The following is a 23101-nucleotide window of genomic DNA, read 5'->3' as shown; positions in this document are numbered from 1 at the left end:
TCCCTCAGGTAAAATTGCCAAAGTCCTGGGCTGCTGACTTTAGAAATCCAAGGAGAACTGGAGGGGGTCCAGGTTGAAACTTTATACTTGCCCACTGTATGGAATGCTAGGACTCCCTGCTCTGCCCCAGCAGGGACCTAAGGCAGGCAGAGGAAGTGGGAAGGGTTCTCTCCTTCTCTAAGCTATCTTCTGAAGAAGACTTTCTTTCTTCAGAGCCTGAACATCTTTCAGAGCCTGGCTATTCTGTCTAAATGTGGAGCTGATTCCCTCAACCTGAAATGCCTGAGAATGAGTTATTCCAGGGTGGGTATAAGAGCTAAGTGAATCATTTCAGATTCTCCAGGGAAATCAGACATTTGAAGACAAAAACAGCACAAAGAGATCAAAGTACAGATTAAACAAGCTTGGGGTACACTGGCTGCTTCTGTCTGTAGTGCCTTGCCAGCAGGTCCAGTTGCAGACATGCCCAATGCATGCTCAGAGAGCTTTCCTTGCCTAAGTACACTTTATATCCTACAGACAGGACCAGGGTCTCTGAACATTACTACAGTATCTGAGTGGTCAAAACATCCAGATTCCATTTTTTTTTCTCTACAACTAGAACATACCCTTTCAGAATCCACAGCTGGCAATTTTTAGGCTTGATGGTGGAGGACCAAGCTACCTCAGCCAGAGGAATGGGGCTCACACGTGAAGCTGAGGAATCCACTGGCCTCCACTAGGAAAACTGTCCATTTAACTTGGGCATTCAGTCCCTCTTGAAAGTTACTGATCTACATAAAAATCCATTTCTAAAAATCTCAGTAATGTGTACAATACCAGCAATCGAGTGACTTGGAGCTATCCCTGTGACCTTGGCCAAGTCTCTTTCCCTCCTGGGCCAGTTAACTCATCTGTAAAATGAAGAGCAAAACAGATTATCTCAAAGGTTATGTATTGATAGAGCCAAAACTAGAATCCAGGTACTCTGACTTCTAATCCATTGACCTTCCCTTTCTTCTCTCCTGTCTAGCCTTCATGTTTTTGCAGCAGTACTAGACACAGTTTAACCTTTATTGGGTTCAAAACTAAAAGTATGCTGAAGGAATGAACTATGGATATATGCAACAACATGGATAAAACATCAGAGTAAGTGAATCAAGTCAGACACAGAAGAGTACATACTCTGATATTTATATATTGTACTAGATAGGCAAAACTAATCTGTGGCAATAGGAGTGAGATGAGTGGTTGTGTCTGGGAAGAATGACTATGAAAGAATGTAAGGGACCTTTCAGGGAGATGAAATGTTCTTTATCTTAACAGAAGTGTAGGTTTTATAGGTGACTGCATTTTTCAAAACTGATCAAACATCCACTTAAGATCTGTGTGTTTCACGATATATAAATTATACCTCAATGAGAAAATAATCTTTTTAAAAAGTATACCAAAGAAGTTTCAATAGGAAGGTAACCTAACATTTACTGAGCACGTGCCAGTCCATTATACACATAATCTAAGTGCCTAAAAAGAAATTATCCCCATTTTACAGATTAGAAAGTTGAGGTTTAATGAAGTTAAAATAACTCACCTGAAGTCTCAAAATTCGTAAAATGTAGAAATTAGGAATAGCTCAGGTTTGTCTGCCTCTTTTCTTTATAATAAGTTGTCTCAGGGAGGGAGGGGGAGGTATTTTCAACCTAGAGCCAGGACATGCATTCCATTTGATTTCACTGCCACATTATCCTAGAGAAGTTCATTTCCCTGCAGAGTCAAATGAAGCTTACAATTATTTTGTAACTCTGAGGTACCAGCAATCAGATTATCTCTGTCTCTCTTACCAGGATAAGGCATTATGAACAATTTCTATTTGTTTCAGGGCAGACTAATCATGAGCAACAAAAGTCCTTTGACTGGTGAGAGGATATATCATCAACTAGGCCAGTGACACAAGAGCTCCAAAGTGACAGAACCCAGTTGCCTCCTGTTTAAGAGATAAACCTGACTCATCCCTCAGTGATGTAATGGAAAGGGATGGACTGGGAATCAAAAGATCTGGATCATGCTCTCAGCTCTGCCAGTGAGGCGCACTGTGACCTTGAGTAAAGCACTGCCCTTCCTGGGCCCCTAACATGCAGTTGCTAAAAGAGAGGGTTAGGCTAGCTGGGTCCCAATTTCCTCCAGCTCTAACATTTTGTCAATTTATGAAACCCTGTATCTTGCTTTCACAAATTGGTAACAAGGAAAGGTGGGCAACTAGAATACACTGCCGTATTCCAGGTTCCTAAATGGGGTCGATGTCACATTGCCTATTGCCCATGTGATATGGAAGCGAGAAAGAGCGGGAGAGGGGGAGGGAGAGAGGGAGAGAGGGAGAGGGGGAGAGGGAGAGGGAGAGGGAGAGAGAGAGAGAGAGAGAGAGAGAGAGAATATATATGTTTATTCACCTTTTTATCTTCAAGTCACTACACATGCCCCAGCTTTACACTCATCTGTTAACTGCTGCTCTTTCATCTTCCCTAACGGACACCCAGCAGTGAGTAATTCTGCAACCAAAATATCAGTCCTCACCTCGCAAATTCTGCCCACACTTCCAGTGGGGGTTCACTTGGAAGTCCTGGCCTGCTGAGCCTTCAATTTGAATTCAGAGCAGCATTTTAATTAAGGGCACCTGCTACCTTGACAGCCCTCCCTAAGTGTTATACCTTGAGAAGAAATCTGAGTTTCCTCTTACTGCCTTTGGAAACCAAGGCAAAGAAACCAAACTGATGAGTTTCAGGAAAGTACATACAATGCTAAGAATGCTCTGAGCTCCCACAGACCTCTATTTAGGGGCATCCCAAAGAAGTAGTGGAGAACAGCAGGGAGAGTTTTGCCACTTATTGGCTATGTGACCCTAGGAAGTCACTTCATCTCTCCAAACCTGTTTCTCCATCTGTAAAACTGAGATAATACCATCAAACTCAAGGATAGTCCACATAAAGTATATAGCATAATTAGGGCTCAATAAATAAGTGAGTGAGATAAACTCACACACTCAGATACTCACATTTTCACACACACGGATATCTATCCACGTGCACACTATATACTCCCTAAAAAACTGGTATGAGGATTAGAGCTAATACAGTTCCTAGCAGAGTCCAGCTCAATAAATGATAGCTATTATATACAAAAGTATGAACGGACTAATGCTCAGAGTAGGAAAAACATTAGCAGTCACTTAGACCAGTGGTTCTTAAAGAGGTAACTCTGGACCAGCAGCACGTACTCAAGAGCTACTAAATCAGAAAATCCAGGGGTGGAGTTTAGTAATTTGTGTTTTAAAAAGACCTCCAGATGATCCTGATGCATGCTTAAGTTTGAGAACCATTGATTTAGATCAGGATTTGACAAACTATTTTTATAAAGGGTCACATAATAAATGTTTTAGCTTTACAGTCTCTGTCACAATTACTCAACTCTGTAGCATAAAAGCAGCCACAGACAATGTGTAAATGACTTAGCAAGACTCTGTTCCAATAAACCTTTATCTATAAAAACAGGCAATAGGGTTTTGGAACTAAATAGAGGTTGCATGACACTCTAAATGCATTAAATACCACTGTATTGTTCACCTTAAAATGGTTAATTTTGTGACATGAATTTTGCCTCAATAAATTACTTTTAAAAAGCAAATAGGCAGTTGGTGGGATTTGACTCACAAGTTGTAGTTTTCTGACCCCTGACCAAGATCAACCTTTAATTCTTTGCTTAAAGTCATTCCAGGCAACCCTCATCTGCAGTTATAACATCTACCTGCATACTTATGACAAGTCACTCACTATCCCACAAGGGAATTTTTTTTCACTTATGGACAGACCCTGATCCTATCTGGAGAGTTCTTCTATATACAAAGCCAAACTCTCCCTCCCTATGCTTTCTAGCCACAGAGAATTCACTTATGTTATGATCATCAGCTTCACTAAAGGGACTCCATGCCAGACTGATTTAAAGGATGAGTTCACTCTAAGTGGAGAAATACTGAAGGAGAACATGCTTGTGTGCTAAAGCACCAGAAAACAAACAAACAAAAAAATCGAATCTCTTAGTTAAAGATACTCCACAGGATGGACTGACTTCTCACATACACACACTTGCATCATCAGGAGATTTTTATTAGATGGAGGATACCTAGGGTTAGCTGAAAAGAAAGTGTTGACAATTAGCAAGCACTCCTCCACAGAGAGCAGGCATTCCTAGTGGAAGAGATGGGTACTAATGATATTGAGGGTCAGGGTGTCCCACTTAACTTTGGCCACCCAGGAAGCTCTTCTCCTTAGCACACAGTATAACCAGTGCCAACATGAAAGGGTCTGCAATGAGCTAGTTCAACCTGGCTAACAGTTCTTCCAGTTCTGGCCGAGCTTTGAATCTTCCCTTGAAGTCTTCTTCAGTGTGCTGAGGAGAAGAAAAAGAAAGTAAGGGAATTACTACAGAGCTTTCAGTTATTCAGATATGCCCAGCATCCGAAAAGGATCCTCAGCAAGCTCTGGAAAGAATGATTTAGATTCAACTAACTTTTACTGAATATCTACCACGTACTAGACTTGTAATAGGTACCAAGGATTCAAAGTTGAATTCGACTTCCTCCCTGCCTTAAATCAACTTATAGTCTGGTGAGAGAAGACAGACATATAAAGAACTAATGTCAAAATGCTGTAAGTATCACAACAAAAGCACTTAAAAAAAAGAGATAGAATGCCAAAATCTCCATTTACAATAGAAAATAACAGGTATCGGTCTAAGATGACCTGATGTATCTTTGTCATAACAAGGATCATTTTGGCAACTGGACCCAAATACTCAGTAGGCTAAGGTTTCTAACATACTTCAAGTTTTCCATGCCAAACTTCCTTCTGATATTTGGTATTCTTTACTGAATATATTCAGTCAAGTTACAGTCAAGCCTTGAAGATCTAGGAAGCTTCTCTCTAGAATACACATTACCCTACATGTGTTCTGATTAATTACACTGTATGTGATCTTAAATCATGTACTTTCTGCTACACAACTGCCCGAAGAAGGGAATTTTGGGGTGTAATGGGCTCACCCCTAACATCAGGATGCTGTGATGGAGTTCAGCTTCTATGGTCTGTAAAGCATCATCCCTGATACACTGGAAGAGCCAGAATAATGATTATGGTAAAGTAACCTGCACATCTTTCCTGATTATTATCTGGGCTTAATTGTCCATGTCTTTGCTGTTTGTAAAGCCAGCCAGTTTAGATTTTCTTATCCCTATTTTCAGCACAGGTGGGTCACCAGGGGAGTTTCTTCTCAAACTGACACCTACCTCCCTCACTGACAGTTTGACTCCTTCAGGAAGATTGCTTTGGATTATTTCCAAGAAAATTTCTGCAAACGTAGCACTCAAACCGCTGATCTGCAAAAGGAAAAAAGATGCTCTAAGAGAGGCACTGAAAGCTAGGTGATTGGGCAGACATGGCAATCTCCATGTCTCTAGCAGAGCTAGAGGGCCCTTGGGTGAAGGGTTAACACCCAGAGCTGATGTTGGAGCCCAGACTCTGCAGGATTTCTCTTGCTATCTGCCAAGGTGTTTGCTTACTGAGATGATTGTGGCCAATATCTGCTCTTATAGGCAATGAAAGTCATAACTGGACCAAGAGGTTATCAAGTCCAGGACAACTTTCTGAATCAATTCAGGTTAACCCACATAGACCAGGACCTGATTGGTGTCACACTCTGTGCTGAGAATCCAGAGGTGAATCAGATGTGTGGTAGAAGGGTGTGTAGGGAGCTGCAGGAACCCATAAAAGAAATACCTACCTAACTTAATCAGGGATGGTCAAAGAAGTTTTCAAAAGAGGTAACATCTGGTTGGAGTCTTGAGGAAAAACAGGAGAAAACTGGGAGAATTCAAGAGTAGTATGGGGGTTTTTAAAGGCAGAGGAAACAATATTCAGTAAACTATATAGGAACAGCACAGTACTAGGGAATTAAAACTAGTTCCATGTATGGCTGGAATGAATAGGGGTGTGAAGAGGAAAGCAGGAGGAGAATCATGGAGGCACTTAGGTGTTAATCTAAAGAGTTCAAACTTTATCCTATGATCCTCAGTGGCAAGTTAGATCTGTCATAAAATGTAACTTAAATAATTTATTCCTAATAATATTTAAAGAACCAAAGATTTTAAGTACTTGAATGATTTAAAAAGTTAACATAGACTTAGGGTGTTACTATCTTAACATTTCTCCCATTACTTTCCTGGTATGTTTCTTGAGTGGATCAAAGAGGGGTGATGATGTCCATACACTGGAATATTACTTGGCAGTAAAAAGGAATGAAGTACTGATACATGCTACAACATGGGTGAACCTTGAAAACATGCTAAGTGAAAGAAGCTAGATATAAATGGCCATATTTTATATAATTCCATTTAAAGAAATGTTTAGGAGAGGTAAAACCATAGAAGTGGAAGGTAGATTAGTGGTTGCCAGGAGCTGGGGGATAGGGAAAGAGGAGTGACTGCTAATGGGTACAGAGCTAAAGGGAAGCCACTGAGGGGTGCTAGGCAGGAAAATGACATGATCACATTGATATGAGGGTAAAGCAAAGTGGGTGGATCTGAAAGGTTTTTAGGGGTAGAAGCCATAGAATTTGGAGAATGAATGGATACCCAAAGCAAAGAAGGGTCAAGCATTAAGCTCAAAGGTGGGGAGGATTATAGAAAAAGAACATCAGTCCCTCTACAATTAGTTTTGTATACATTGAGTGTAGGGCTGTGGAATATCTCAAAAGAGAAGCCCAGCAGATAACTGGATATCAGGCTTGAAGCTCAACCGAGAGATCAAAGAAAAGAACCAGGAGAGGCAAACATATTTCAAATTTCTCCCAGAATACCTACCTGGACCACTCGCTCATGTGTGGTGAGAACTGAGTCCAGGAACATTTTCCTGCCTTGGTCCTGCAGCTGCAACACCTCCATAGTTTTGGTGGGCATCGCGTAACTGTGGGAAGGAAGAGTCAGCTGTTGAGACGGCTCCTTTAAGCCAGCTGCATCACTTCAGTCAGGGTAGTCCCTGAGTACAGCCGCTACTGCATGCAGTAGCTCCTGTTATCTAGGGCTGTTTATCTGCAGCCAGTGGCAAAGTAACCAGATCCTCTTAAGCCTCCTCCGAAGTCTCTAAACTCCATGAGGGGAAAGACCATGTCTAATGCTTTTCTGCAGCCCTAGTCATAATTAATATGACACTCTGAATAAAACCTGGTGATTAATAAGTATTTGCCGCTACCAAAGAGCAGCCAATTCTAAAAGAATCAAGCTCATCGCTAGGAACACATTGAAGGCTAACCTTGATTATTTCACCTCTTCTGAAGAAATAAGGCATGAAACCCAATTGTTCTAGAGTAAGATTTCTCAGTGTCAGCACTACTGACCCTTTAGACCAGATCATTCTTGTTGTGGGGGCTGACCAATTTGTCCCTAACCTCTATACCCAGCAGATGCAAGAAGAACCTCACAAGTGGTGCCAATCAAAATTATCTCCAGACATTGTTCAATGTCCCCAGGTTGAGAACCATTGTTGTAGAATCTATGCTCACTATAATCGGCTTCAGCAGATCTATATGCTACAATGAAAAGAGTGCTGGACTTGAGGGTCAAGTCTTGGACCTGTCATTTATTAGCAATATGTACTTAGACGAGTCCCTTCCTCCTCTGAGCCTCAGTTTCTTCATGTATAAAGGGGATTACAATGTAAACTTATATCAGTAGACTTGTGAGGACCAGGTGTGATGATAAGATAAGACTGATGGCTACACAGAAATAGTATTAGTGTTGTGTTCCTCTTATCAAAAAGTTCATCAAACTGAAGATAAATGGAATAATAACGACAATAGGAGGAATGCTGAATTTTCATGCCACACAGAGCTTCATTAATTAGTAACAAGGAGCATAGCCCTCTACAGATGGATCTTAGCAAAAAGAAGTTTGGTGTAATGGAAAATGGATTAGAAACATGGCAGTCAGTACTGGATTGAAATATTGGCTCTGCCATTTATTACCCATTTGACCTTGGACAAACTAATTTAGTTCTGAGTCTCAGTTTCTTCAGCTATAAAATGAAGATATTAATACCTAGTTCTTAGGGTTGTAGCAATGATTAAATAAGATTACATAAGTAATTTTCCTGGCATACTATGCCTACAAATGCCAATTCCTTTGCCCTTATAAACAGTGAGTAAATGCTAGGCATTGCAAACTTCCAGGTAGCCTCCCTAAATAACATCCCTTCCCACTTTATAGCACAATTTCTGATCTCTTCAAATTCACATTTGGTAATAACTTCCTTATATTAAAAAAAAAACTGAGACAGATTCATAAACTTGTTATGGAAAATCAAATAAAGTAATTATGTAAAAGCTTTCAGAAAAGTAAATGGCACTCTAAATGCTATTTTTCCTTTTTGACATTCCACAGATAAGACTGATAAGAGTATAGGTAATTTTTTTAATATCCATTTTATTCCAAGTGGGAATTGTCCATTCCTGCCACTGAGCAGGCCTTTATTCTTCAACATTTACTTCAGCAAGATTTCACTTATTTGTTCATTCATTCATTCAACAAGCATTTACTGAAATCCTGTTCTGTCCTAGGCAGGCTGATGGGCACTGTGCAGTCAATGCTTTCAAGGAGCTTGCTAAGAGTGTTTTGGAGAGACAAGTAAGTAAGTACACAAACATCTGCACTATAGTAAGACAAAGGCAAGAATAGGTATGTACCAAATATTACAGAGACAAGAGGGAGAGGAAGAGAGCTCAGGAAAGGCTTCATAGGTGAGGTGGTACTTTATCATGATTTAAAGAATGAACATAGGTGTTTGCCTGGAGGACATTCTAAAAAAGGGCATTCTACAAGGCAAGGAGGCATGAGAGGCCCTCAAAGAGAACCAACAGAAAAACCAGACATAGTTTGATAAAGAAGTACTGGGAACTCTAGCCATTTCAAAGTCGAATAGGCCTTTGAGTAGTAAGAGTATCTACACTTCCTAGTACCTACATTTTTCTGTACTTCCCAAATTTTCTGCAATAAACATTACTTGAATGATCAGGTAGTTAAAAAAAAAAAACAAATAAGGGAAGAAATGAAATAACTGAATTTCAAGAGTCAACCTAGAGCTAACAAGACAAAATAGTACTACCTTTGAGGAGTACTGCTGGGATGGTACATGAGGGAACCTGCTGGGATGCTAGGAAACTTAGAATCTGTGGACTCTACTATATATAGATTATACCTCCATTTTAAAAAATGTAAGTGGATTTAAAAAAAAAAAAAGAGGAAAGAGCAGCCTTACAGAGAATGATGCTGAATGGTGCTTTTACTCTCCACAGAGCAAGAGGCTGGGTCAGCTTCAGGCTTGGAAGCTGCTCCCAGATGAATAAGACTTCCATCCTTCCAGACAGCAGCTCAGCAAGGGATGCACACAAATTAAAAGAGGCCTCATCTTCTCCTCTTCTGGGTGAGCTGCAGCTGCAGCAATGCAGACCATTTATAGAACAAAAGCTAGCATACAGCTCCCCTGCTCAATTCCATCTCAAGGTGAGAGCCCTCCCCCTCAACTCCTAAAGGAAAAATGGATCAAGATAAAATGAAAATCAGAAGAAAAGAAAATCATTTTTATCTCTGAAAAGCTGGGCACTGAGAATGCCTAATATGATGGTCTGAAAACCTCAATCAACGCAGAGAAGTGAATTGCTAAAAAGGATCATCTCTTTATGCTATGCACTATTTGGAGCAAAGGATGAAGAGAGGCAAAAAGCAGCACATCATTCATTCTGTTATCCTAGGAATCATGTCATGCCTATTGGAATTCAATCCAAGTCAACAAATACTCATTCAGTTCCTACTATGTGTCAGATACTGGGCAAAGTCTTAGCGTTAGACTGCTGATGCAAACAGAAACAGCTCCTGCCTTACAGATCTTAGAGTCTAATAAAGAAAACCAGTAATAGTCAAGTAATTATGAGAACAAGCATTATAAGGGAAGTTATATACCCTTTACTTCTCCTAAATACGTAACATAAGGACTTAATGAGGTTCTCTGAAGAAGTGACATTCAAAGTGAAGCATAAGAAAAAAATGGGAGTTGGCTAGGTGAAGGGGAAAGAGTATTCTAAGCTTTAGAGAGCATATGCAAAGGTCCAGAGGTGGGAAAGAATAAAAACAAAGCCAGTGTAACTAGAGGTGGAAGGAGAGGGAGAGAGAAGTGTGAGTTAAGGCAAGAGAGGCCAGCCCAGGCCATGGAGCACCTAACAAGGCATGTGGGGAACTTTTATTTTGTTCCTAAAGGAATGGGAAGCCATGGAAAGAATTTAAGCATGGGAGTGAAATGATCATATTTCCATTCTAGAAAAATCACACTAAAAGCAGTGTGGAGGGAATTGAGAATTTGAGGGGGAAGAAGTGGGTTCAAATCTAGACCTTGCCACTTATTAGATGTATGACTATAGGCAAGCTTCTATTATGATAACAACAACAACAACAATAATAATAACAACAACAACAATAATAATGGCAGCCAACAGTTTCTGGACATAGTTCTAAGTACTTTAGATATATTAACTCCCTTAATTTTCACTATAGCATCTTTAAGTAGGTACTTTTATTAACCTCGTTTTACAGATGAGGAAACCAAGACACAAAGAGGTCAAGAAAACTGCCCAGTGTCACACAGTAAGAATGCAGCAGAGCAAAGGCAAAACCTAGGCAGTCTGGCTCCAGAGTCAATGCTTTGATCCACTATGTGCATGGTGCTTGTCTGAATTAAATTAAAAAATATACAAAAAAAGTATTTAGTGAGGTGGCTGGCTGATAGTAGGTACTCAACAAATATTACTGCCTTCTTGCCTTTACTCAAGTGCAGCCAGAGGTTTTCACAGCAGGGTTTTAAAAAAAGAATATTTTAAAGTCTTTCTGAAAATTTAAAACACTACTCCAGAGAGTTGATCCACTGTAGGTATGATAACAGTCTGTAAATGACATTTAATGTCTCTCTTCTACCACAGCCTCTGAGATGCTACCCCCTAATCCCTGCCAGCTAAAAAAACCTCATTAATTATTAATAACAATAATATTATTTACAGAGTATTTACAATGTGCTGGTCTCTCTGATAAGTGCTATCATATATTTTCTTATTTAATTTTCAGAACTCAAAGAAATAGGAAAATTATCATCACCATTATATAGATAAGGAAATTGACGCTCAGAATTTTTTAAAGTCATATTGCTAATAACTGGTAGAACTAGAATTTGGACACAGGTAGTTTGATTCCAGAGCTTTTACTTTTAACCACTTGTTATTCAAAGAGTTATCCAAAGACAAGCTGCTGGTAAGCAAACTGCTTGTTATCAGTTCAAGACAAGAAGTATGAAACAGTCACTAAACAACACACTTTAATTCAGTCAACCTTTTGTTTTCAGTAGAAAGACTTCCTTGATGAAGGACGCAAAGTATTAATGTATATTTTAGCATAAGTTTCTGATACTTTCCTGGAGTGATACTTTGAGAAACATTGCTCTAAGCTGTTATGCTACTCTGCCTCCTTAAACTGACATTAAACCTTACCTTTCATTTATCACCTTCCACATTATGTTATAATTATTTTTCTCTGTGTATGTATGTGTGCACACACATGTACACACACTCTCTCCCTGAAATCAGGGACATTCACCTTTGTATCCTCCAGTCAGAATGTCTAGTCCAACGCCTACCACATAGCAAGAAGAGGTTCAATTAATAGTTTTTTAAAATTAATTAAAAGCACTTTTATTAAACTGTAGGAAGTGTATACTACACAACCTGATTGTGTAGTCATATTCAAGAAACTGTCGTTCTTTCAACAAAGGTTTAATGTCTCCCATTTGGCAGGTGTTGTGCTAGGTACTGAAGAAATAGAGAAAACACAGTCCCCATGTAGTCAGAGGGGAAGGGAGCTGACACATGAGCAGATTATTACAGCCCAGAGCACTAGTGGCATGATAGAGGAATGTGTCAAGTACTGAAAGAGCAACCAACCCTCTAGAGCATCAGAAAAAGATAAAGTACATCTTTAGGCCTAAATCAACTGAAGTACAGTCAGCTGTGAGCCCTAACGTCACAGTTGATAATCCAGTCTTTTAATGAGCACATTAAGCACAGTTATACTCTAAGTTATAAAGATTTAAAAGTTCAAATTTGGCTTAAGGACTTAAAATAAAATCCTATATAATTAAAAATACTGGAGTCATACAGAACTGGGTTAAATCCAGGAAACTCACTGCTTCTGTGATTTTTGGCCTTTCTGACCCTTGGTTTCCTCATCTATGAAGTGGCAATATACTAACATCTAGTGAGTAAGAAAGTATATCCACATATTGTGCCTTGCCACAGGGGCAAATCACCCAATCTCAACCTACTATTTATTAAAGGTTTTTCTTTAAATCAACTTGCTTAAAAAATTAATTTTAGGGGGAGGGTGTAGCTCAGTGGTAGACTGCATGCTTAGCAGGCAGGAGGTCCTGGGTTCAATCCCAGTACTTCCATTAAAATAAATAAATACATAAACAAACAAACAAAATGAATTACCTACCCCCAAAAAACAAAACAAAAAATTAATTTTTAAAAAAGTCAGTTGTTCAGTGGAATAACTAAAACTCATGTTACTGGTAAGAAAGAAAAATGGTACAGCCACTTCAGAAAACAGTTTGGCAGTTTCCTACGAATTTAAAAATACACTACTTCTACTATTTGACCCAGCAATCATACTCCTAGAGAAATGAAAACTTATGTTTTCACAAACACCTGTACATGTTTATAGTAGCTTTATTCATAACTGCCCAAAACTGGAAACAACACAAATGTCCTTCAAATGGTTATATAAACTGTGGTACATCCATTCAGTGAAATGCTACTCAGCAACAGAAAGGAACAAATTACTTGATACAGGCAACAACATAAATGAATTTCAAATACATTATCCTAAGTGAAAGAAGCCAGACTCAAAAGGAAAAATATTGTATGACATTTTAGAAAAGGCAAAACTACAAGGATAGAAAACAGATCAGTAGTTGCAGGGACGGTGGGGCAGGGGTGAGATGAGGGATTGACTACAAAGGTAGAAGGCGACTTCTTGGGATGATGGAAATGTTCTATATCCTGATTATGATGGTATTTACTCTATGGCATGCATTTGTCAAAACTCACAGAAACTATTTGCTAAAAGGGTGAATTTTACTGAATATAAATTGTATCTCAGTAAGCCTGACTTTATATCACTACTGTAAATAGGAAAACCATTATCAGCTGACAAATAGAAGCTAAGGTAAAAATAAACACAGTGAAAACAAAACAGTATTATAAAATTCTAGCCAGACAGTGGGGCCTGCCAAAGACTCCGAGCTTGAGGTTCCTTCTTTGTTATAAAGATTAGGAAGTGTGAGAGTGGCATTAAGGACATACCTACCAGCACCACACTAAGAATTCTCCTTGACATAATTAGGTTTAATGAGAATTAAAAAGGGAAAAAATTTCTCACCATGTGACTTAATGACATTTAAGGCAAACCACAGGGCATCCCACACTTTCTCAAAAATTGAGATAAGATACGTAAAGTGCCTGGCCTAGAGTAGGCATTCAGTAAATGCTAGCTCTCCTCCCCTACAGTTTTCCAACAAAGAGTAAACAGAAAGCAGAGGAGGCAGAGAATATCTTTATAAATGGGGAGATATACCAAGTTAATGGATTGGAGGACTCAAAACAGATGTCACACATTATGTTAAGTGAAAGAGGCCAGAAACAAACAGCTACATATTGTATATGTATTTACCATTTACATGGTAAGAGAATTTAAAACAATAGGAACAGAAAAATCAATCAATGGTTACCAGGGCCTTGAGAGGAAAGGGAGAGGAGACTGACTACACCTGGGAACCAAGGAACTTTTGGGGTTAAGAACTTAATGGAACTGTTCTATATTTTGATTGTGGCAAAGTATATACCTAAAAAGAGTGAATTCTACTACCTGTTAATTATATCTCAAAAACACATTTAACAACAACAAAACAGAGCATGCTACCCACACCAAGAATATCCCATGAAAAGGCATCCTTCATACCTTTCCTCGACTTTAATCAAGAGATGGTTGCAGAGGTTGTGAACATATTGGGCATAACTCTCTGCCAGAGCCATGTCATATGCAGTCAGATGAATATTTAAAACTCCATATTCATAATCTGTCCCCAAATTAATGGGTATCACTTCCACTTTCCCCCTCTTCTTCTTGGGCTGAACAGAAAACAAAAAGAGAAAGAAAATGAATTAAAGTATTGTACAAGAAATTCTAATCATACCATCCTGATATTAAAAAAAATTCAGTCTTTCAATTAAATTTGTTTACCATTTTTCTCTCAGGTTACCCTACCTACAAACCAAACTTTCCCTAGGAAGGAATGGGCATCTTTCCTTGCCACTCTGGGCTGTGACATCAGCCAATGAGAGGAGAGAGAATACTGCTGGTATTACTCTAACATTAATACATGTGACTGTTTTCTGCCATTAACTAGTTTTGAGACTCACCCTCCAACTCTGGCCCTCAGTTTCCTAGTTTTTTAATTAATGGGGTTATACTAGATAACAGATTATTAATCTAGAACCCATACAGGAATTTCAAGGGGTGTGTCAACACCAAAACTTATACATGAAATTTTTTGTGTGCACGTTTTTCTAGGAGAGAATCTTTAGCTTCATCAGAATCCTAAAGAAATCAATTAAGGAAGCTCAGCATTAGTTCTCTTCAGGCTCTCCTAGCTCTGAAATTCTGCAGTCCAATTATTTAGACAGCCTTCCTTTTAAAAAGTCAGAGATAGAAAAATTATTTTATTTCTACCCTTCTCTTTCATATGAAGTATTGCTTTACTACATATCAACCTGTGCAAACTCCTATGTAAAGTTAAAATAAGGCCTGGGAAAATAGATAATTTAACACAACATAGATTAGGATCAAGAAAGCTTCTCAACTGGAAAAAGTCTAACCTAAATGCCCATCAGGAGGGGAACTTGGTACATAAATCATGGCACATCCATTCAATAGTACATTATGCAGCTGTAAGAAGGAATAAGGAGCTTCTTTATATACTGATATAGAAATATTTTTAAGATAAAAGATAAAAGCGACGGGATTTCAAAATTGTAGAATAGATAAACAAGATTATACTGTATAGCACAGGGAAATATACACAAGATCTTATGGTAGCTCACAGAGAAAAAAATGTGACAATGAACATATATATGTTCATGTATAACTGAAAAATTGTGCTCTACACTGGAATTTGACACAACATTGTAAAATGATTATAAATCAATAAAAAATGTTTAAAAAAATAGAAATCCTATTGTACAGCACAGGGAACTATATTCAATACCTTGTAATAGCTTATAATGAAAAAATATGAAAAGGAATATCTATATGTATAACTGAATCACTATGATGTATACCAGAAATTAACACAACATTGTAAACCAACTATACTTCAATAAAAAATTTTTTTAATTAAAAAAAAAGATAAAAACACGCTGTAGAATAGTGTGTTCAGAATATTGCTATATATATATTAAAAGGGTGAGTGGGGGAGAATAGATATGTGTGTGTGTTTAATTACATATGTATGCATTTGTTTGCATATCAAAAAAAATCTCTAGAAGGATACACAAAAATACTAATATCATTGGTTACCTGTGAGGGAGGGAACTGGATGGCTGGGGCACTGGGGTAGGAAGGAGAATTAAACTATTTCTCTTCAATATTTTTTGCATTTTTAATACTATGACTCTTTTCTCAATTCAAAGTTAGAATCTTAAAATCTACCTCATTAAAAATATTTTTAGTAAAAATATTATTGCAATATAGTAGTCATACTGAAAAATACATAAATAAGTACACAGCTCAATGAATTTTCAAAGTGAAAATACTTGTATAAACAGTATCCTAAACAAGAAGAAACAGACCACTACCAGCACTCCAAAAGTCTCCTGCTCCCCAAATTGGTAACCACTATTCTGACTTCTAAAATTATAGGGTTATTTCGCCTATTTTTGAAATTTGTGAAAATGGAATAATATACATTGGTCTGTTTTCTGTCTGACTTATTTAACTCATTTCTGTAAAATTTTTATTTGTAAGATTCGTCATGTATTAGGTGAAACAGCTGTTCTTTCCTGAGCCATTATGAACAGTATTGCTACCAGTGTTCTTGCATGTATCTTTCAGTGAACATTTATTTGTATGCATTTCTGTTGGGGATATACCCAGGACTTGAACTACTGAATTATAGACAATGCATGGGTTCATCTTTAATAAGTACTCTCAAATCAGTTTTTCAAAGTGGTTTCCATTAGACTCCTACCAGCAGTACATGAGAGTTCCAGTTGTTCTACATTCTTGTCAACACTTACAAAACTTAGCATAGTCAGTTTTCTGGTTTGTTTGTTTAAGCCATTCTGGTCAGTATGAAGTGATAATGCATTGAGATTTTAACTTGGATTTCCTTTAAGTCTGTTGAGCCTGAGCACCTTTCACTGGCCATTTGAATATTCTCTTTTGTAACCTGCCTATTCATTTTGCCCATTTTTTAGATTGAGTTGTCTTCCTTTCTCCTATTGATTTGTAGAGGTTCCTTCTATATTCTAGATATGATCCTTGTTAAATGTACATGCTGTAAATATCTTCTTCCTCTATGTACCTTCTTTTTTCAGTTTTCAATGGTGCATTTTGATGAGGAGAAATTTTTATTTTTAATTAGTCCAATTTACTCAATTTTTTTTGTTTTATGGTTATAGTGACTTTTGTGTCCTGTTTGAGAAATCTTAGAACAAAAACTTTGTTTCCCTTAAGATCATGAAGATATTCTTGTATAGTATCTTCTAGATGTTTGATTATTTTAACATTTAGATTACACATTTAGATCTACAATCATTGTTAAGTGATTTTTGTGTACACTATGAAATAGGAGTCAAGTCAGTTTTTTTACATGATTATCCTGTCCAGTTGACTCAACTGACCCAGCACCAATGCACTGCAGTGTCACTTTTGTCATATATTAAGTCTTCATAGATACTTGGATCTGTTTCTGCATTCTTTACCCTGTTCCACTGGGCTATTTGCCTATCTTTGAGCCAATACCACACTGTTCTAATTATTGGAGATTTAGAATGTCTTGCTATTAGATAGAAATACTTTTTTTTTTTTTTTGAGAAAAAAAGGAATCTATCTTTATTAAGTCACCCCTACTTAACAGCCAACAGCCTAGTGATTGCCACAGCAGAGTTGTTCCTGGCAGAGCAGGTAGAATGGTTCTCTCATGTCACTGCTCTTCAGGTCAGCCTAAGAGAGCAGGGGCCCAATCTGGGGAAGTAGGGGGAGGACCAAGAAATAGTCCTTTCACAAGGCCAGTAATACTGATGACAAACCTGGTCTCAAAGGGATGTTCTGAGAACTGAAAGAAACACTCTATATAAATTAGTTAATTCAATCTGTGACCCATATTTAAAAACTCAATAAACATTAACTTTTATTCTTGCTTTCATTTTTACATATTCCTCATTCCTAGTACAGGGCCCGGCAAAGAAAAAACATGCAATGAATCATTATTTTAGAATTTTAGAACAAGATGGCATTTGGAGATAATTTTGTCCCAGTTCTTCATCTTTGCAGGGGAAGAATATGAAGCCCAGAGAGATTAAATATGTCTCTCAGAGTCACACAGCCAGACAGAACAGATCCTAGGAATTAACCCAGACCTCCTGACCCCCAATGCAGAAGATTTTCCACTGTAGCCTCTGCATTATTAAAGTTTTTAACAGTGGTGGTCACCTCAGAGTCCTAAATTTTGCTATGAGTGAGAAGCCAGCCTCTACAGACCATCAAGGTGCCGGGGCTTGGCTCTCTATTCTTCAGAGCCCACCACACCCGAAGACAAATGCAGCAATCCAGACTTCTCATCATGACAGCACTGCAGTCAGAGCTGTGAAGAATGCTAAAGGCAGAATGGAATGGGGAGTGGCTGAAATTTTCCAGCAGAGAAGGGAGGAGCTTCTCTGAAGCTTGCAGGAGGCTTTTCTTAACCAGGGAAAATGCCAGGGCTCCTCAAAGGTGTCGCTTCAGGAGAACAAAAAAAGAAGGCTGACTCTAGTATCCCTCTTGGCATCTCACTTGCTTTTCCACATTGGCCTAGATCTGCCTGAACTGATCCACACCATCAGGAGCCCACTGTGATATTACATTTCAGTTCTGAACCAGAGCACAGCATAGCCAGCAAGAGCTTGACTGCATAAAATTTTAGACACAGTTCCTATAATTTTCCCTGCATAATCTTCCTCACACCCATCCCCTCCTTTTTATCTATTCCTATTGCCTGAGTTCAGGCCTTCATGAATGCCATGGAGAGCTATTAAAGATATCTGTGCAAGGGAGGTACACATGACTAGAGCTGTGTTTTGGGAAGCCCACTCAGACTGCACATGAAGGAGAGCCAGGCAGGAAAGGAATGGAGGCTAGGAGAAAGGTGGCACGAAGGATGGACTACTATCCACCATCAAACTGGCACTTCTGTGACTGACCTGGATTTACTGTGGGATGGCCCAAAGCGGCCATCCTTAGATCCCTGTAGGAGTACACTGCGATGCTCAGAATGGGCCATAGGATAAATTACTAAATCACTTTTGTACAGAAATGTCCATATTACTCCTATTTTACAGACAGAAAACTGAGGTCCTCTGAAGGGATATTACTTGCCTAAGGTTACCGGGAATCTTGTTGGCAAAGAACAGAGAAAGGAGTCAGATTAGAATCACAGACTGCTAACAGTTGGAGGGTATCTTAGAGATAATTTAGCCTCTCTGTTCTTCCTTCCCTAATTTTACACAGAGGGAAGTCGAGGTCCAGAAAGGGGAAATGACTTCTTTAAAGGTTATAATAGTAAGGAAACGGCAAAGGCAACCACTTTACGTCTAGCCATGGCTAGAAGATGTGTCTGTGGCTCCAAGCCCGGGCTCTCTCTTCTAGCCTCTGCAAAAGTGATGATAATATCTGCCTATCACTATAGGTGGCATTCTCCAGGGCAGGAAAGTTGGGAAGAAACTGTATCATCTTAATCCTCAAATGAAAAGTTTCAATATATACAGCTTCCAGAAATTTTGGTGATGGAAATTTTGTTACACCTGGGGACTTAAATGATTTGGTGATAGTACTCTGAACAGTCCATAATGATGTAAGGTGCACAGAAATCAAGTGATTATGTTTATGACTCAGGGTGGCACATTCAAGACACATATACCAGACAAAGACCTGGCCCTGACTGGGATGGCAAAGAGACACAGCCTGGTGCTGCATAAAGAACACTAAATTAAGATGGAAGCCAAAGAAAATCTGGACTCAAGTTCTATCTGCTTAGTCACTAAATGACATTGAGCGATCTCTCTAGGTGTCAGTTTCTTCATCTCTAACACCTAAGGTTCTTGTGAAGCTCAAAATAGTGATTATATGAAATGGAAATAGCGTAGACATGAACTCTCAGTTCAAATCAGCTCTGAAAATTACTAGCCACTTGGGCAAGTCATTTAATCTCTCTAAGTCTTAGATTCCTCAAACAGGGTCTTTAATAACCACAGGATATCTGAAGATTAAATAAAATATACCATTTATAATACTATAAAATGAAGCAATGCTTTTAAAGCCTGGTACTTGGTAATTACAGCATTTGGCATATAGTAGTTGCTCAATAAATGGTTTCTTTAAAAAAGGTTGCATAAGGTACACAGATAAGACATTATTATCACCATAAATTGGAGGTAATTATGGTCTTTGTTATCCTACTCATATAGTTTACGGAATGAAGCACTTATTAACCATCTGCTATGTGCAAAATACTGATTCAACCACTCTAAGCAAGAACACCAAAAAAAGAGAAAACCCAAGTCCTGCTCTAAAGGAGCTTACAGGTCAGAGAGACAGAGACAGAAGACACACACGAAGGAACAGAGCCTCTCAATTTAATCATAAAGAGCAGACCACCTCCTATGGCAAGTTCAACACAAGCTATCTTGCTGCACCATGTCAGTTAAAGCCCCAAAGCAATGGCCTCACGTGGGTGCAGCTGAAATGGCAGTGAGCAGGTCAGTACTTCTTGGTTTTCAGCATGACATGTAGGGTATATAGTAGTTACTCAACAAATGGTCTTTAAAAAGGTTGTTCTAGACCTGACTACTTCTTAGGCCTCATGTCCTCTCATCCTCTAGTGCCCACTTGAGACTCCAGGATTAACAAACTGCTAAGTTTCTCAACTGCATCTCCAGAATCAATGACTTCCCACCTTTGCCTAGAATGTTTCCCCTTCCTGAAAAGATTGTTTCCTCTTCCTGACTCTTCACCCAATACCCTCAACATGAGCAATTCCTAGACATTTTTTAAGACTCAGTTCATGCTCTTTCAGGAAGCCTTCACTGATTCCTCATGCTGAGTTAGGTCTAGGTCCTACTCCTATGTATTCCCATAGCAATCCTCTCCCCCTTATACACAACTATCACTTATCACATATATGCATTTATTCAACAAATATTTTCTGACCGCTAGTGATAAGTCAGACCAGGGTTAGCACTAGGGTTATGATAGTAAATAAGACAGCCATAGTCTCTCCTCGCTGAAGCTTGCAATCTATCAGAAAAGGCATATATAGAGCAAGGAATTATAAGAAGATGCATGTTTTGAGGGAGGAAAATAGAGTGCTATGGGATTGTAAAAAGAGGGACTAATGCTATCATCATCATCATCATCATCATCATTATCACCACCACTATTATGGACTCCATGTTTCAGACACTATGCTAAGTTCTTAAAACATTCTTTTTTAGCTTAATTCCTGCAACAACATTTAAATAACATGGTTATTAAAAGCCAAGAAAACTGTGGATTAGAAAAATTAAGTAACATACCCAAGGACACACACTAGTAAGCATCAGAACTGAATCTTTACCTTGGGTCTGCCTAATTCCAACACATTTCTCTTAATCTCCATCTTTCCCTTTAAGGAAGGTGTGCAGAGCCACCAGTTTCCTCAATATCTACTCTCTTTTTCCTATAATAACAGAATGGCTGAATTTTAGCTGGGCATATGACCATTCATAATAAAATTTACATTTCCCAACCCTGCAGCTAGGTACAGTTATGTGACCACGTTCTGGCCAGTTGGATATGAGCTCATGCATACTGCTCTCCCTTTCTGCTGGTCCCCTTCCTGCTGGTTGGAATGTGGATATGAAGCCAGAAATGGGAGCAGCCATCTCACTATGAGAGAGAAGGAGGATGGTAAGTGTGGCAAAACAAAAAGCTGGAATATCTACTTACACTTTTATATGAGAGAAAAATAAACTCTATCTTGCTTAAGCCCCTTGATTAAGTTGATTTCTCTATTATGGCAGCCAAACCACTATCTTAATAAGAAGGTGCCATGTCTCATTCATTTCTCTAATCCTCGAGCAGAGCAATATTACATGTTGAGTTGAACTGAACTAAATTCTGGTTCTAATTCTGTTATTTACTAGCCATATGGTCATAGAGAAATCACTTATGCTTCTCAATCAGTTCCCTTTTCTGCCTTGTCTACCTCACAGGAGAGTTGGTGAATCAAAAGGCATGGTTTTCAAATTTGTTGGTTGCAGACGGCCTAAAATAAATCATGTTTCCCTTTGGGAAGCAATATGAAATACTCATCAACATGCTGTCACCTTACACAACAAGAATGACTTAACTGGCAGAAAATATGGTTATATTATGTAAACAGAGTTTTCTGCATGTCAAAAATATGCAAACATGAGTTTCTCTGTTAATATTTATTTTCATCAAGTAAAACTGATGGGAGAAAAATTTGAAATTTATACAATTCAATCCATTAACTTAATATCTTTCCAAAATGTGTAAGATTGTCATTGTTAAACTTGAGGAGGGGTTTGGCTCGGATCACCAGTGTTCCAAGGGCCTATGTCTTGAGAGGCACTGAGATAATGGATGTGAAAGCACTTTAAAAATGGAAAGGGATCATTATTTTTATTCACATCAAATATGAATCTCTCTAACACTGACAATGCTATAATGCAGCAGAACAGGCAAGGTGGGATGAGACTTCAGTGGGCTAGAGGCCAGCACAGGCGAAAAGCCAGGTCTTCACAGAAATCACTGTGCCTGGAAAAGCTTTGGGAAACTATTTTTATTGTTTTTACAGCCCCAGTGTTTCCAGCTACCCCAAGCAAAGGGCTACTCCTAGATGAGTGTCAGTTCGCTTTACATACTCAGTGCAACAACACAGGTGGTATTGAATAAATGTTTGTTGAACTGAACTCTGTAATACCTTCACTGACCCTTTCAGGGAGAACTGCTCCTTTAACTTTGCTCTCTTGATACTGAGTTCATTCCCCTAGTAAAGCACTTCCCAACTGTATTTAGCTACACTTTTGAGCAGCATCCTTCCCAGCCCACTGTATGTTTTTTGTAAGAGGAGACTGTGTCCCACTCACCACAGCATCATCTGTGCAAAGCACAGTGTCTGGCACATAGCAGATGCTCAATGATGGTTGTTCTTTTCAATGAGTTACAAGAGGCAGACTTGAGGGAAAACATGCATGCTAGTTTAAAACAACTCTCTGTAAGCCAGTCCTATAATCCATGTCTAGTCCTACAGTCACCAGACCAGCAAAATCAATCTTTCTGTTTCCGGGAAGCTAGGAATGTCATCCTAAAGTGATTCCGATCTGCTGATTTTTCTGGGAATGTTGCCACAGTCTCCTCCCAGACTTGTGGCTGAGAGCTGATCTATCTATGGGTGCTACAACAAAATAAGTAGGTGTCAGAAATGACAAACCCCTCCTCTATGTCAATAGTCAAAACAGCATGAAGTTTCCAAGAGAAAAAGTATCTTGATTCCTAGGGGCCATTCTATAAAGAGGAATTAAAGTGTCTGAGTTAAAAAAAATATACCTTATCCTCTTGCCCCAGAGCCTGGAAAACAGAACATACAACAACTGAAACTGACAGCAA

The 23101-nt window shown here is 38.7% G+C and overlaps 1 protein-coding gene across 1 annotated transcript in view; it reads right to left on the bottom strand.

Moving 5' to 3' along the window:
• Nucleotides 1-4115: 4115 nt before the first annotated feature.
• The window catches only part of MRPL48 (mitochondrial ribosomal protein L48), a 41389-nt gene continuing 22403 nt past the window's right edge, over nucleotides 4116-23101 (bottom strand). The window contains exons 5-8 of the mRNA XM_006181595.2: nucleotides 14135-14304; nucleotides 6887-6989; nucleotides 5315-5404; nucleotides 4116-4419 (exon numbers count right to left, since the gene is read on the bottom strand). Of these exons, the coding sequence (XP_006181657.1) occupies nucleotides 4345-4419; nucleotides 5315-5404; nucleotides 6887-6989; nucleotides 14135-14304 (438 nt within the window). The 3' untranslated portion in view covers nucleotides 4116-4344. The remainder of the gene's footprint in view (nucleotides 4420-5314; nucleotides 5405-6886; nucleotides 6990-14134; nucleotides 14305-23101) is intronic.

Source organism: Camelus ferus, chromosome 10 (assembly GCF_009834535.1).
Source record: "Camelus ferus isolate YT-003-E chromosome 10, BCGSAC_Cfer_1.0, whole genome shotgun sequence".
Taxonomy (NCBI): domain Eukaryota; kingdom Metazoa; phylum Chordata; class Mammalia; order Artiodactyla; family Camelidae; genus Camelus; species Camelus ferus.
Note: the sequence above shows the minus strand (reverse complement) of the source record. Positions and strands in the feature narration are given on the sequence as shown.